At 36.2% G+C, this 11985-nt stretch overlaps 1 protein-coding gene across 1 annotated transcript in view; it reads left to right on the top strand.

The window, feature by feature from the left end:
- The window catches only part of PDE10A (phosphodiesterase 10A), a 94720-nt gene that overhangs the window by 78579 nt on the left and 4156 nt on the right, over nucleotides 1-11985 (top strand). The window contains exons 15-17 of the mRNA XM_029284518.1: nucleotides 598-681; nucleotides 6584-6679; nucleotides 7802-7952. Coding sequence (XP_029140351.1) covers nucleotides 598-681; nucleotides 6584-6679; nucleotides 7802-7952 — 331 coding nt within the window. The remainder of the gene's footprint in view (nucleotides 1-597; nucleotides 682-6583; nucleotides 6680-7801; nucleotides 7953-11985) is intronic.

Raw genomic sequence — 11985 nt, 5'->3', positions numbered from 1 at the left:
TCCATAAGACTTTTCCTTGTTGGTAGTAGAAGGTTTTTAAAGTTCTGTTAGATGTCATAAAGAATACATTCTTCTCTATTCAGCTAAGGAATTTAGAAATATGTTTAAATAAACTTTATTTTTAAATCATTCTTTCAATAAACTTTGTCAGGGTACTTAACATATATTTAATTGGATCCAAGACACATTCATAATGTGTCTGATGGAAGTGGACTTCTTCATTCCTTCCATTCATAGTCTGAAAATAGTAAATAAATTATTTGGGAGGTTGGTGATAGATGCTATGGAAGTGCCCCTCTTTGAAGTGCCAATATTCTCTTTTCCAACACAAATGGTTTCATTTATTAAGTTCCAGCAATCCATTTTTGTTTTGTTTTTAAAGAACTAAAGTCATTAATGCATGAGATGTTACATATTTCTGTATATTTCTGGTAGAAGCCTGTATGAATCAAATATGCATTATTGCTACTTGAGAGAAGGGACTTTTTTCATGTTGAAAAAAACTCTGATCAATGAAATTAGCGTTGTATATTCATACTTTTAGCAAATATGCAAGTAATTTTATTTCTTCTAATTTGATATTTCTTATTTTAACAGATTCCATTTTGACATTGGTCCTTATGAAGATTTTTGGCCAGCAATTTTCGTCTATATGATCCATCAATGTTGTGGAGTAGGCTGGTATGATCTCTTTTTAAAAATTACACTTTTAAAATATTTTTAAAGAAACATTTGTATTAACCTTTGGAGCTCTAATGTTATTTGCTTTGGGTATATGGGATCAAAAAATCCTATTTCCAGTTCTACTTTATCGTTCCTATTATATAAAAGTGTGAATTCTGTTTTTCTGTCTGAAAAATTTTGTATCATATTGAATTGTGTTTTTAGTTCACGAGAGTGACTGGATTAAGGGTTATTTTCATGTAGAAGCAATGATTATTTTTTTTTAGATAAGATGACCCGAGTTATGGTATCTTCTTGTGTAGTTGAATGATTAAATTAGTTTGAAACATCAGTCTTTTTTTTTGTTGTTATATTGCCTGTGCACCAACAGCTTCCCTCTCCTAAATGTCTTTCATTGCAATGCTGATGGCCATGGCATTTTTGGCTGATGGAAGCTCTGGTTCAAAACCTCTGGAAGGCTTTATGTTGGAAAAGTCAGGCAGTGTAGCTCAATCATCTGGGGTGCAAACAGGTTGGATGAAGTCATGGTTAACTTCCTCCCTGGGGCTGCAGAGTGTCTCTGTTCTTGTATGCCCCGGTGTGCTATTGACACTGGCAACTGGGAGGTTTGTGTTCAGAATTCTGTAATCTAGTACTAGCATTTGGATGAAGAATAATTAAGATGAACAAGGAGACCCTCCTTTGGATCGACGAACATGAGTGAGAAAAATAGCATATGGGCTCTAAAGACTAATAACTAGTAAAGCTAGGGCCTTTTGAGAAAAGGAAAATAGTTCTACTGATATTTTCTCAAAGATGGAAGAATAAAGACAAACATCAAGGTCAGAAAAAAAATTTACTTACAAATTCAGAGATATGCAGTTGGATTCTTAGCGATAGGATTGGGCACATTCTTGATTTTCCCAGTAGATGATGCTCTATGTGTTCAAAGTATTGGGTACTTATAGGCAGGGCAGTAAAGCTGCAGCACTGAGATGTCACTATAAAAATAACTTGTCATGGTGATTTTATATACATAAAAGCCAATTAATAGATTGCATTACAATAAACATGCCACCAACTTTACCCTAAACGTTTTACATTTAAATACATTAAACATGATTCAGCTCTTCAAGATCATGTTTGGGAACTCTGATACACACATGGATGGATCTCTGAACTAGAGGTGTAAAAATGTTCCAAAAGTGTTCGAAGAAGTGCAGAGAAAAGTTATATTTTCCCCCTATGATTTGGTGAAAAACAGAAATCTTTGAAGATCTTTTAATTATATTCTAAATTTATTTCTCTAAGAAATGAAATGCATTACGTCTATATTAGCACATTAAATCATTATTTTATTGTATCTGACATTTAAAGGTACATCTTTGCACAGCCCGAAGCAGTGGGTGTATGAAGTGATATCTTTTAATGAATTAAAATTTGACTTTCTGATTGCAGAAGCGTTTTCAACCTGGTAGATATCTTTGTTAATAGAAGAAAAGTGATTTTCATAGATCAGACCTTCTTCATTCAGATCCCCTATTGCAGGGGTAGGCAACCTTGGCTGTTTTATGACTCGTGGACTTCAACTCCCAGAATTCCTGAGCCAGCATGGCTCAGCTTGGAAACCTCTCCCTTTCCCCTCAGCATAGCTGGCTCAGAAATTCTGGGAGTTGAAGTCCACGAGTCATAAAAGAGCCAAGATTGCCTACCCCTGCCCTATTGCATTCCATGATGATCTGAAGGTTCTCCCCATCTGTTGGAGTAGATTCTTATGTAGCACAGAGATCAATGGAGAAAGGAGACACCAACTGAAATTATTATATCCCCTTTCTCTTCAATCAATGGAGGCACTTGCTGGGTCAAAAACTCTTCTGAAAACATAAGTTTACACTTGGTTCTTCTTCACTATTTCTGTACATAACATTTCCAGATTTCCTATTCCTACACAGACATCCATGACATCCTAGAGCTGAGTCTATTTTCGTAAGCCCAGAGATATGTTTTCACACAGTGCATGTCCATAGGATTTACTGTTATTTATCAGTTGCTTTTTAGTTCCATTGCTACAGCAATGAAGCTTCCCAGTGTTGAATGTGGAATGTGTTGTTAGGACTGAAAACAACATTTTCAAATTCAAAACTTCATTTTGAATGCAGAGCAACATATTTCTTTTTTAAAATTATTTTTTATAAAACGGCTATTTTACAAAGAAAATAGAAAGAAAAGAAAAATAAAACACCATATTTCTGACTACACTGTAGAGAGTCTGTTCAGTCTGGGTGCTAGCATATTCACTGTAGAGCCAATTCTTTCTGCTTTGACTTTATCTTTTTTATTATAAATGTTTTTAATGATCGCCATAGCTTACTATAAAGTGATCTTTTTTTAAAAGGATAAAGTAATATTGTATGCAATAACTTGCAGTCCTTCACTTTTGCCATGATATTGTTTTACCTATAATTTTCTTATCTGGATTTCCCAAACACATCAAATACTACCTATGCCTATGGGTGATCTGTGCTTCCATTTCTACTTCATGCCAGCCCCATCTCTGGTAAGCATGATGTGCAGGCATTCTGGTCCCAAGAGGGAAAGGTACATTGGATCTGGTATGGACACACTCACAGTACTTGTCAGTGGCATCTTAAAAAACCCCACCATCTTTTCTTGATTCCACATGGTAGCTTCCAACTCATGAGCTGTGCTCATGTATTGGCCCATAGGGACTTGTAGCTTGGCAGTTAGGATGCTTGATAGGACTTTCCATGTTGTGGAGAGGCAGATTAACGGCCTGCAGTTAAACTGTGCTTTTTACTTGTGGGTTTTTTCTTATGCTCAACACTGTCCTTCCTTGTGTTTAGCCAGTTCAGGTGGGAGCCTTCATGTTCTTGACCCACTTCTGGATCTCTGCTACTATGTTGGTATCATGTGTTGCTGATAGGTACATTGAGTGTGCCCTCATCAGATCCAAAGTATCTTACCTGCTTCAAATCCAACTACTAAACATGTGATCTGTACCACATGTGGGTCAAGAATACCAGTAGCTTATAGATAGAACAGTTGCCCAAGACTCAAGGTCTAGAGTAGACAGACTAATCTAAGCACAGCTTGAATTGACTACAAGAAAGCCTACGACCCAATGCCACACACACATGAACCCTCTAATGCAAAATCAATAGGACACTAAGAACCTTCCTCAATAACTTAGTGGGGCTATGGAAGACAACTGGAACTGAGTTCAAGACAGCACTGAGACATCAATCATAGCAGCACAAGAACAGGCACTAAGCACCAGAATCATAGAGATTAGGTGTCTTTCATATTGGGCAGGATCTAAGGTGTAGACTCTGCAGAGAGGTCTCAGTGACAATGCAATAAATAGCGGTAGGGTGTAAGATGAATACATACTAAATGTCACAATCAAGTAGCTGGCATTGTGTACAGGAACATCTGCACAGTGTGTAGGTTAGATCCTCCCAAATCCTGATGGGAGATTCCTCAGAAAGTCATGGAGAACAATAGGGCTTAGATTCTGTGGAACTTGACAGATCCAGAGGGACAGGCAGTTACTAATCAATCAACCAGACATTGAAGTAGTAGACTTCAGAGGATAGTGATGTTGATAGATGTAGCTGCGCCAAGTAACCGCAACAAAGGAAGGAAGCTGGAGAAGTACAGAGCCTGAAGGAAAAACTAGGGAGAATGTGGAATATAAAGACCAAAGTGGTTCCAATGGTGGTAGGAGCATTCAGGGCTGTGACTCCTAAACTGGATTTCAACAGATCCCAGGCACAACATTAGAGCTCTCTGTTCAGAAGATGCACTGCTAGGGAACAGCTAATATCCTGCACAAAACTGTTAGATTTCCAGGCCTCTGGTATAGGACTTAAGATTGAGGAAAACATATACCCTCCATAGGGGTGAGAAGGGAATATATATAAAAGGCACATACATATGCATGCAGAGCTTATGAGTAAAGACTAGATGTTCTTAAATAGTGACTTAAATTTTAAAGGCCCTTTAAAGAAGTAACCAGAATTAAAACAATATGATAAAAGTCTGCCTTAAAAGGCTTTTATATTGAGAATGTTTATACTTTTTTAAAAAAAAAACTCTCCAAATTTCTGTTTTTTAAAATTAGGAAAATGGAAAAAAAAAGAAGTCAAGAAAATTCCCCCCACTGTTTCCCCTCCCAGGCTTTCATATCTCTAGTTTAAGCAAGAACTGCTCCATTTATTCAGAATCAAGAGAAATCAAGTAAATGGAACAATTCCAGTTTGTGCAGATCTCCATGTGTGCTTCAGAGCCCTGCAGAGCTTTTGATTGACAAGAGTTATTTTAAAGGGTTTTCAGCCCCCCATATATTTTTCGTAGTATGACTATACATGTACTGTATATGCTTCTGTTACTATGTCTTTAGTGCTTATAATCAGGAAAAAAATATAAGGGGTAATTTTTTGGGTCAACATTACTCCACTTGACAGAAACCAGGTGTGGTCTCTGAGAAGCATGTATTATTAAGGGTTTCTGTCTAAACGGAGCCCATTGGGGCTGAGTCTATAGATAGGTTGCACAGATTAAATTATTTTTGCAAACAGAAATGTTATTTCATTAGCATTTTAATTAAGCTGAGGATATTGAAAATAAATTGCCTGAAATGGTATAGGGTTTCCTGCCTGAGCATGGGGTTGGACTAGAAGACCTCAAAGATCCCTTCCAACTCTATTATTGTTATTGTTATTAAATTTCTCAATAGGGCAGGAACTTATACATATAGAACTCTTTTTTAATTTTTAGAACCATCTACAGTAGTTTACCAAATAGAGGGAGATGCAGAAGGAAAAAGCTTCCTCTATAGACCAGATCTGTCTCTGTAGCCACATTACACAAACTTCCACCCCTAATTTGCTCTTCCTATCCAGGAACAAACATGTAGTTGGGTGTTTTTTCTAAAGTTTTCTATGGAAAATTTTAGGAAACCCATACTTACATAAAACTGATGAAATGATCAATTCACATCCTCTGTTTTGAGAAAGCTGGGATCCCCACTGAAGTTCTCTGATTCTGAAAGCTTTAGCGATGGTCTATGAATTTCTTAACTGGAAGAGGAGGTATTTTAATGCCCCATTCCATCTAATTTTTGAAATTATTATCATCGGTAAAACTGCCTACCAGGAAATGATCATATACTTGACATTCTTTTCCTGTTTATTTTGGAAAGCCAGAGGATTCGACTTATGAATGTCTTCAAAGAAATTGACTTCATTGAAAATATTCATATGTTTTTCAACATATTAGAATGAATTTATAAACAATCCCCTCTGAAAAAAACAGATACTTGTAGGATTACCATTTTAGCCTATATATCTATAATAAAAGCTCACTTTCTCCTCAAATACATTTATATAAATATTTAATGAGGTTTATATGGGGATTTTGCTTTTTTTTAATGCAGGCATTTAGTTTCTGCACTTTAATTTTCTATACTTTAAATCAGTGTACATTTTTTAAAAATAATGTGACTTTCACTGTCAGAAAGACCTATAATTTGACTGAAAGGGCTATAGATTCAAAGGTATAATTCTAGTTTTTGCTTACTCCGATTGGGTTAAAAATTTCAGCTTTGATTTAATTGAACATTAAAGTAACCTCTGTTGGTTAATGTAAGCATACATCCTTGGAAATACATTCCAGTGACATCAGAAGATGTCTAAGTGCATTTAATTGAGGCATTAGCTATATAAATAGCAATAACATTACCACACATTTTAAATTATTTGAAAAGATTAAGCGAACCAAGTTTTAGCTTTGATTTTTAAAATGTGTTCAACAGTTAATTCTTAGTTTGAATTGTAAGCATAGTGGCAAGCCAGTTCTCTTTCCTGCGATGTAAGTCTGCCCCATTTTGCACATGCAGGATGAACAGAGGTCGAAAAGCTAACAACAGAGAAGATGGCAGTGCTATGATGTCAGCATTGAGCCTTTATATGGAATCTGATATTATGGAGGAAGGGTAATTAGAGCTTTTAGCCTGGACACAGCTTTGAAGAGATGCAGTATGTGTGTGTACATGTGTCTGTGTGTGGCTGGGTGGGGGAAATGTGAAAATACGATTGGCTGTAGGAATCAAATTCTTGGAAAGTAGGGCTCAATCTAGCATTGTTGCTTGTGACTATCTCTTAAAATGCTTACCCTAAAAAAAAGAAAAAAAGAATTACTTTTTTTTTCAGGGTTCAAATTTCAGGGTTCAAATTGAAAGCTCTGTAGGACTCTGACATGGACATGCAGTTCTGCTGCTCCATTCTCACGAGTGAGTTAGAATGTGCTTCTCAAAATATTTCAGTGGCACGTGCAAAAGAGAAGAACATCGGCTCTTTTTGTCTTTATTTCCACACTTCTCACACATGTGCGGTGAAATTGCTTGAGAGTAAAAAGTATATGTTTGCTTCCTTAGAAAACTAGAGCAAGCATACACAGGTATATTTCTAGTAGATACAGATGGCAAAGTAAAGCATAGATTCTCAAAACTTCCTTTGTCTTTCACTAATTCATCTCCCACAAAGGTATTAAAGACAGCCATATTTTCATTATACAAGCAGAATAATGAAGGCGCAAGTTTATTTCCTTGCCTTTTTTTAATGTAGCATCCAATGTCTCCTTTTCCGTTGATTTGCTGGCAGGTTAGGCATTGTCCAGCATGACTTAATTTCTGCTAAAAATAGTGGCATTTTTAAGAGAAATGTGCCATAATTCTTTTCAGCCAAATGCTTTGAAAATATGAAGAATGCAAGAGAATTTATCTGACAAAAGAATGGAGAACTTATGATGTTTTGCATCATGCGTATCTGCAACATATGAACATACATCATTGTGCTTTGAGTGGAAATGAGAGAAATGGACATTTCTGAATTTATGCTTGAATATGCCTCTTACTTCTTTCAGTATAACGTCTTGCCTTTTGCTTGCAGTACAGTGGAACTTAATTGGCCCAACTGATGAGAAAATAAATCCATTAAAATTCATTTTTTGTAAAGTTATACTGAAGTATATTTTTTAAAAAAGTAAATAGAAGTTTTGATTGAAAGTACTCTTTTTCTTCTGAATGCTTCATCCAATTCCTTTTTTTTCTTTCAAGTTTTGATATAGAAAAACTATGTCGTTTCACGATGTCTGTAAAGAAGAACTACCGTCGAGTGCCCTATCACAACTGGAAACATGCCATCACAGTTGCACATTGCATGTATGTTATTCTTCAGCACAACCACAGGACTTTCACAGACTTAGAAGTAAGTGTAGATTCCCCCCCCCCCCAATATCAAATACAAAGCAGAAGTAAAATCTGCAGAAACCACTTTGAAAACAGGACAGCTTTGTTTCAGGCCAGATCTGAGATTTACAGGATCTTGCTGTAGAAAAATCCTCACCACAATTTCCCCACACACATTCTTGGAGTGCAGCTTTTTTTCCACTATGCAAATAAACAGAAATATTTTACCCATCAAGGCCCTCTTAGGGCAAAGTTTTCTCATATAGGGCAACCTGCCCCCTAAGACTTTTTTTGGCCAGTGTGGCTTTAATTTTCTCTTCTGTAACAATTGTCCAAGTCAAAGTTCTGACACTGTATTGATCCCTATAAACCAGGTCTGTTTTACAGAATTAGTCTATTTTGCTTCAGAGTAATATCGTAATATCTCTGAAGCAACCCATTTTAATTGAATATTTGGGCTTTATAGAAATATTGGCACATTGCTGATATATATGAGACTAAGCCGTGGTGGCGCATTGGTTAGAATGCAGTACTCTGTCCACGGCCAGGATTTGATTCTGACTGGCTCAAGGTTGGCTCAGCCTTTCATCCTTCTCAGGTTGGTAAAATGAGGACCCATTCTAATAATAATAATAATAATAATAATAATAATAATAATAATAATAATAATAATAATAATAATAATAATAATAATAATAATAATAATAATACTCGATAGGTAGACAAAAATGCCAAATCCAGTCTGAACATCTGGCTGACTGTGCGATGATTATTATTAATAATAATAATAATAATAATAATAATAATAATAATAATAATAATAATAATAATAATAGAAAGAATGGTTTGAGATAATAAAGAATAACAGCACCAAATTAAGATTAACAGTTGAAACTAATCTTTAAATTTTTTTACAAGAGTAACAATTATAAAATTGAGTTTTAAAAATAAACTTAACTCTATGAAAGACTGATGCTCTCTGTGCTTAGTGGTTTACTTGCAGGCATTTCATTAGCAAACTACTGTAGGCAACATCATCAGTATTAATGAAGTGTGACTATTAACCAAGAGAGACAGGGCGTGATCTTGTTTCTGATGATATTTCAAAACAATATGGAAAATGCCCTAACAGTTTTTAAGTATTATCCTTTGGAATTGGAGGAAAATATATGAAGTATAGACCCTCTTAATTTCAGATGTCAGACTTAGATTATTAACTGCACTTCTGTATTCATCCATCGGGAGAATCTTATATTAAATATTGATGTAAGGATGTTTATAGTAGAAGAAATTGTTAAGAATTTCAGGTATCTGATGGAACCATATTATACATCATAGTTCCTAGACATAATTCTTTGTATTTTTTTCCCCTCCCTAATCTTTGTACAAAGTGAAAGTAAACTTTGTTTATTGTTTGTTCAGGATACCAGGTTGTTTGCTTATGGTTCACAATCTTGTACCTACTTTCTCCTATAATCTTTCTCTGTCTCCTTTCCCTCTTTTGACAAAATGTTACAAGTTTTGCCTATTATTCTGTGTTTTTGGAAATACCCTTTGTTTTTGCAATATTAGCCCAGTTCCAATTGCAGTCTACTTTTCCCCCACCCACTTTCCATGGGTTGTAGTAGAGAAAATGGGTTGGCTGATTTTGGAATCCCAGCAGCCAATGCCATATTTCCAGGGATTGGAGTGCTGCATTTGTTTTTTCAGAAAAAACTGTGCTGGTGAAGGACATGCTTCATTGGACAGCTTCTCTATTTTATTCACCAGAGAGACAGACTAAGTGGCTTTAATGAAAAGGAATTAATTCAGCTGCCATCAGGAGAAATAATAATTACGAAATGTTACGTTTTATTACTACACTGAGTTAGCACAGTTCTCAGAATAAAATTGCAGATTATATTACAGTACATCGCTTGTCCCATTAGAAGATGGAATACAACATCCTATCTCTTGTTTTCAGCAACAGCCAGTTATTAGAGGTGGGAAGTGCCCAGAAGCTGCATATCAATATTCATGCAGTTTTCCCTTTTGGCATACCAGTGCTAATCAACAAAGTATTCAATGAACTTTAGTTTATGGTTGTTGTTGAACAGGAGAACTGGGGTTAACACATTCAGAACAAGCCAGAATATTAAATCAACTTTTCAGTTCATTGATGACTTTCTGGTTATTCTAGCACATGGAGGAGGAGCACATGAAAAATAACAAAGAATAAAGAAGCAACATGGAGCTCTAACAGAGCAAATTTATTATTTAATCAACTTATACAAATAGTCCTCGGTTAACAATCATTCATTCAGCAACCATTTGAAGTTATAATGGTGTTGAATGAGTGGTACTTACGACTGCTCCTTGAAGTACCAGCCATCCCAGCTTCCTTGCGCTAATATGATCATGATCCAAGTGCTTGGCAACCATCTCACTCTTATGACCATTGCAGCATCCCACAATATCTGATCCCCATTCGCAAGCATTCCTGCAGACTTCCACCAGCAAAGTCAATGGGGAAGCCGACAGGGAAGATTGCAAGATGCTCCTTCGCTCACATGGCTTTTTTTTCTCGAGACCACGGCTCCAGACTCTGAGATCTCACAGGTATCTCATACTCCATAGCATGTGTGTCCCTACGGATTACCCAGCTGCTTACAGTGGCCACCTGCATACCCTCCTTCACCTGGCAGCAGACATCTGTGGCTCTGTCTCCCTTGCACTGCAGCAGTCACTTTTGCACCTGCTGGTCTGCTTCTGAGTCTCCTGGGACTTGGAACTTCCTGCAGGTTTCTGTTCGTTTGAAGCCAGGGGGAGTTGTGAGGAGGACATTCTAGTCCCAGTTATCGTGGTTAAGCAATGACTACCTTTACAGCTCTCTCATGGGCAGCGCACATAGGATGAAAACCAAGCTAAAACAAAAACATGATGAAATAATGACCAAAGATAAACCAACTCCAATAATAGAATCATAGTGACAGGCCCACTTAACCTCTAGATCCTTTGTCTAAGGGAAAATCCAGGTGTTTAATGGCGTATATAATGCTAGCAGGGAAATAGTCACATGTTTCTTGCATTATTAAACCAAGATGCAAACGTAGCTCAGACACCTAGTGAAGGTCTAGACCTTAGTTCTAGAGTACTTGCAAAATAAACAGAAAATTACATCATTAGTCCATGACGTCTCCCAGGTAGCTAAACTGGGAATTATTTTGAGGGTTTGCAAGAACTTCCTGAATTGGGAATTATTGTCTTCTTCTTCGTCGTCGTCGTCATCATCATCATCATCATCATCATCATCATCCATGTTTTATCTCATTGTTCAGCAGTCCCCATAGTTACTTCTGGTGACATGGGTGGCTATATTAATTAATTAATTAAATCATCTTTTATATTATCTTGTTTGACGCAACCAGTGGAACAACCTGCCTCCAGAAGCGGTGAATGCTCCAACACTGGAAGTTTTTAAGAAGAGACTGGACAGCCATTTGTCTGAAATGGTATAGGGTTCCCTGCCTGAGCAGGGGGTTGGACTAGATGACCTCCAAGGTCCCTTCCAACTTTATTATTATTATTATTAACTGATGATCTGGCTGAGTATAATAAACTGCCTCTTATTTTTTAACTTTTTAAAATATATTTTTTATTAAAAGTTGTTATCTTAATATAAAATAAACTACCTCTTATGTACTCAAAATGAGGCTATTATTTTTAGTGGCAGAATGTAATGCTTTACGCTAATTGGCTGGGAATCATTGATACTTATTTTTTAGGCTTTTAAGTCATCCTGTCTCCAAGTGGCTCACAAGCAAAAAGAAAATATAATTATATGGTACCAAATCAGAAAATATAATCTTTAGGAAAAAAATGAATAATAATAAAACCTAAACATACCTTTATCAACACTGATTATTCATAATTCTAGCACCGCCAATCATTCCAGGTACAACAAACTCATTCCTGAATCATGTATTTTATATGTTAAGGGCATCACTAATGTGTCTGGCCTAGTAGAGAGTGACATCTAGTGGTATAAATATAATTTGAAGTTTAACTTCCTG

Source organism: Protobothrops mucrosquamatus, unplaced genomic scaffold (genome assembly GCF_001527695.2).
Source record: "Protobothrops mucrosquamatus isolate PMUCROS unplaced genomic scaffold, P.Mucros_1.0 scaffold678, whole genome shotgun sequence".
NCBI classification, from domain to species: Eukaryota; Metazoa; Chordata; class Lepidosauria; order Squamata; family Viperidae; genus Protobothrops; species Protobothrops mucrosquamatus.
This window is presented reverse-complemented; position numbering and strand designations above follow the sequence as displayed.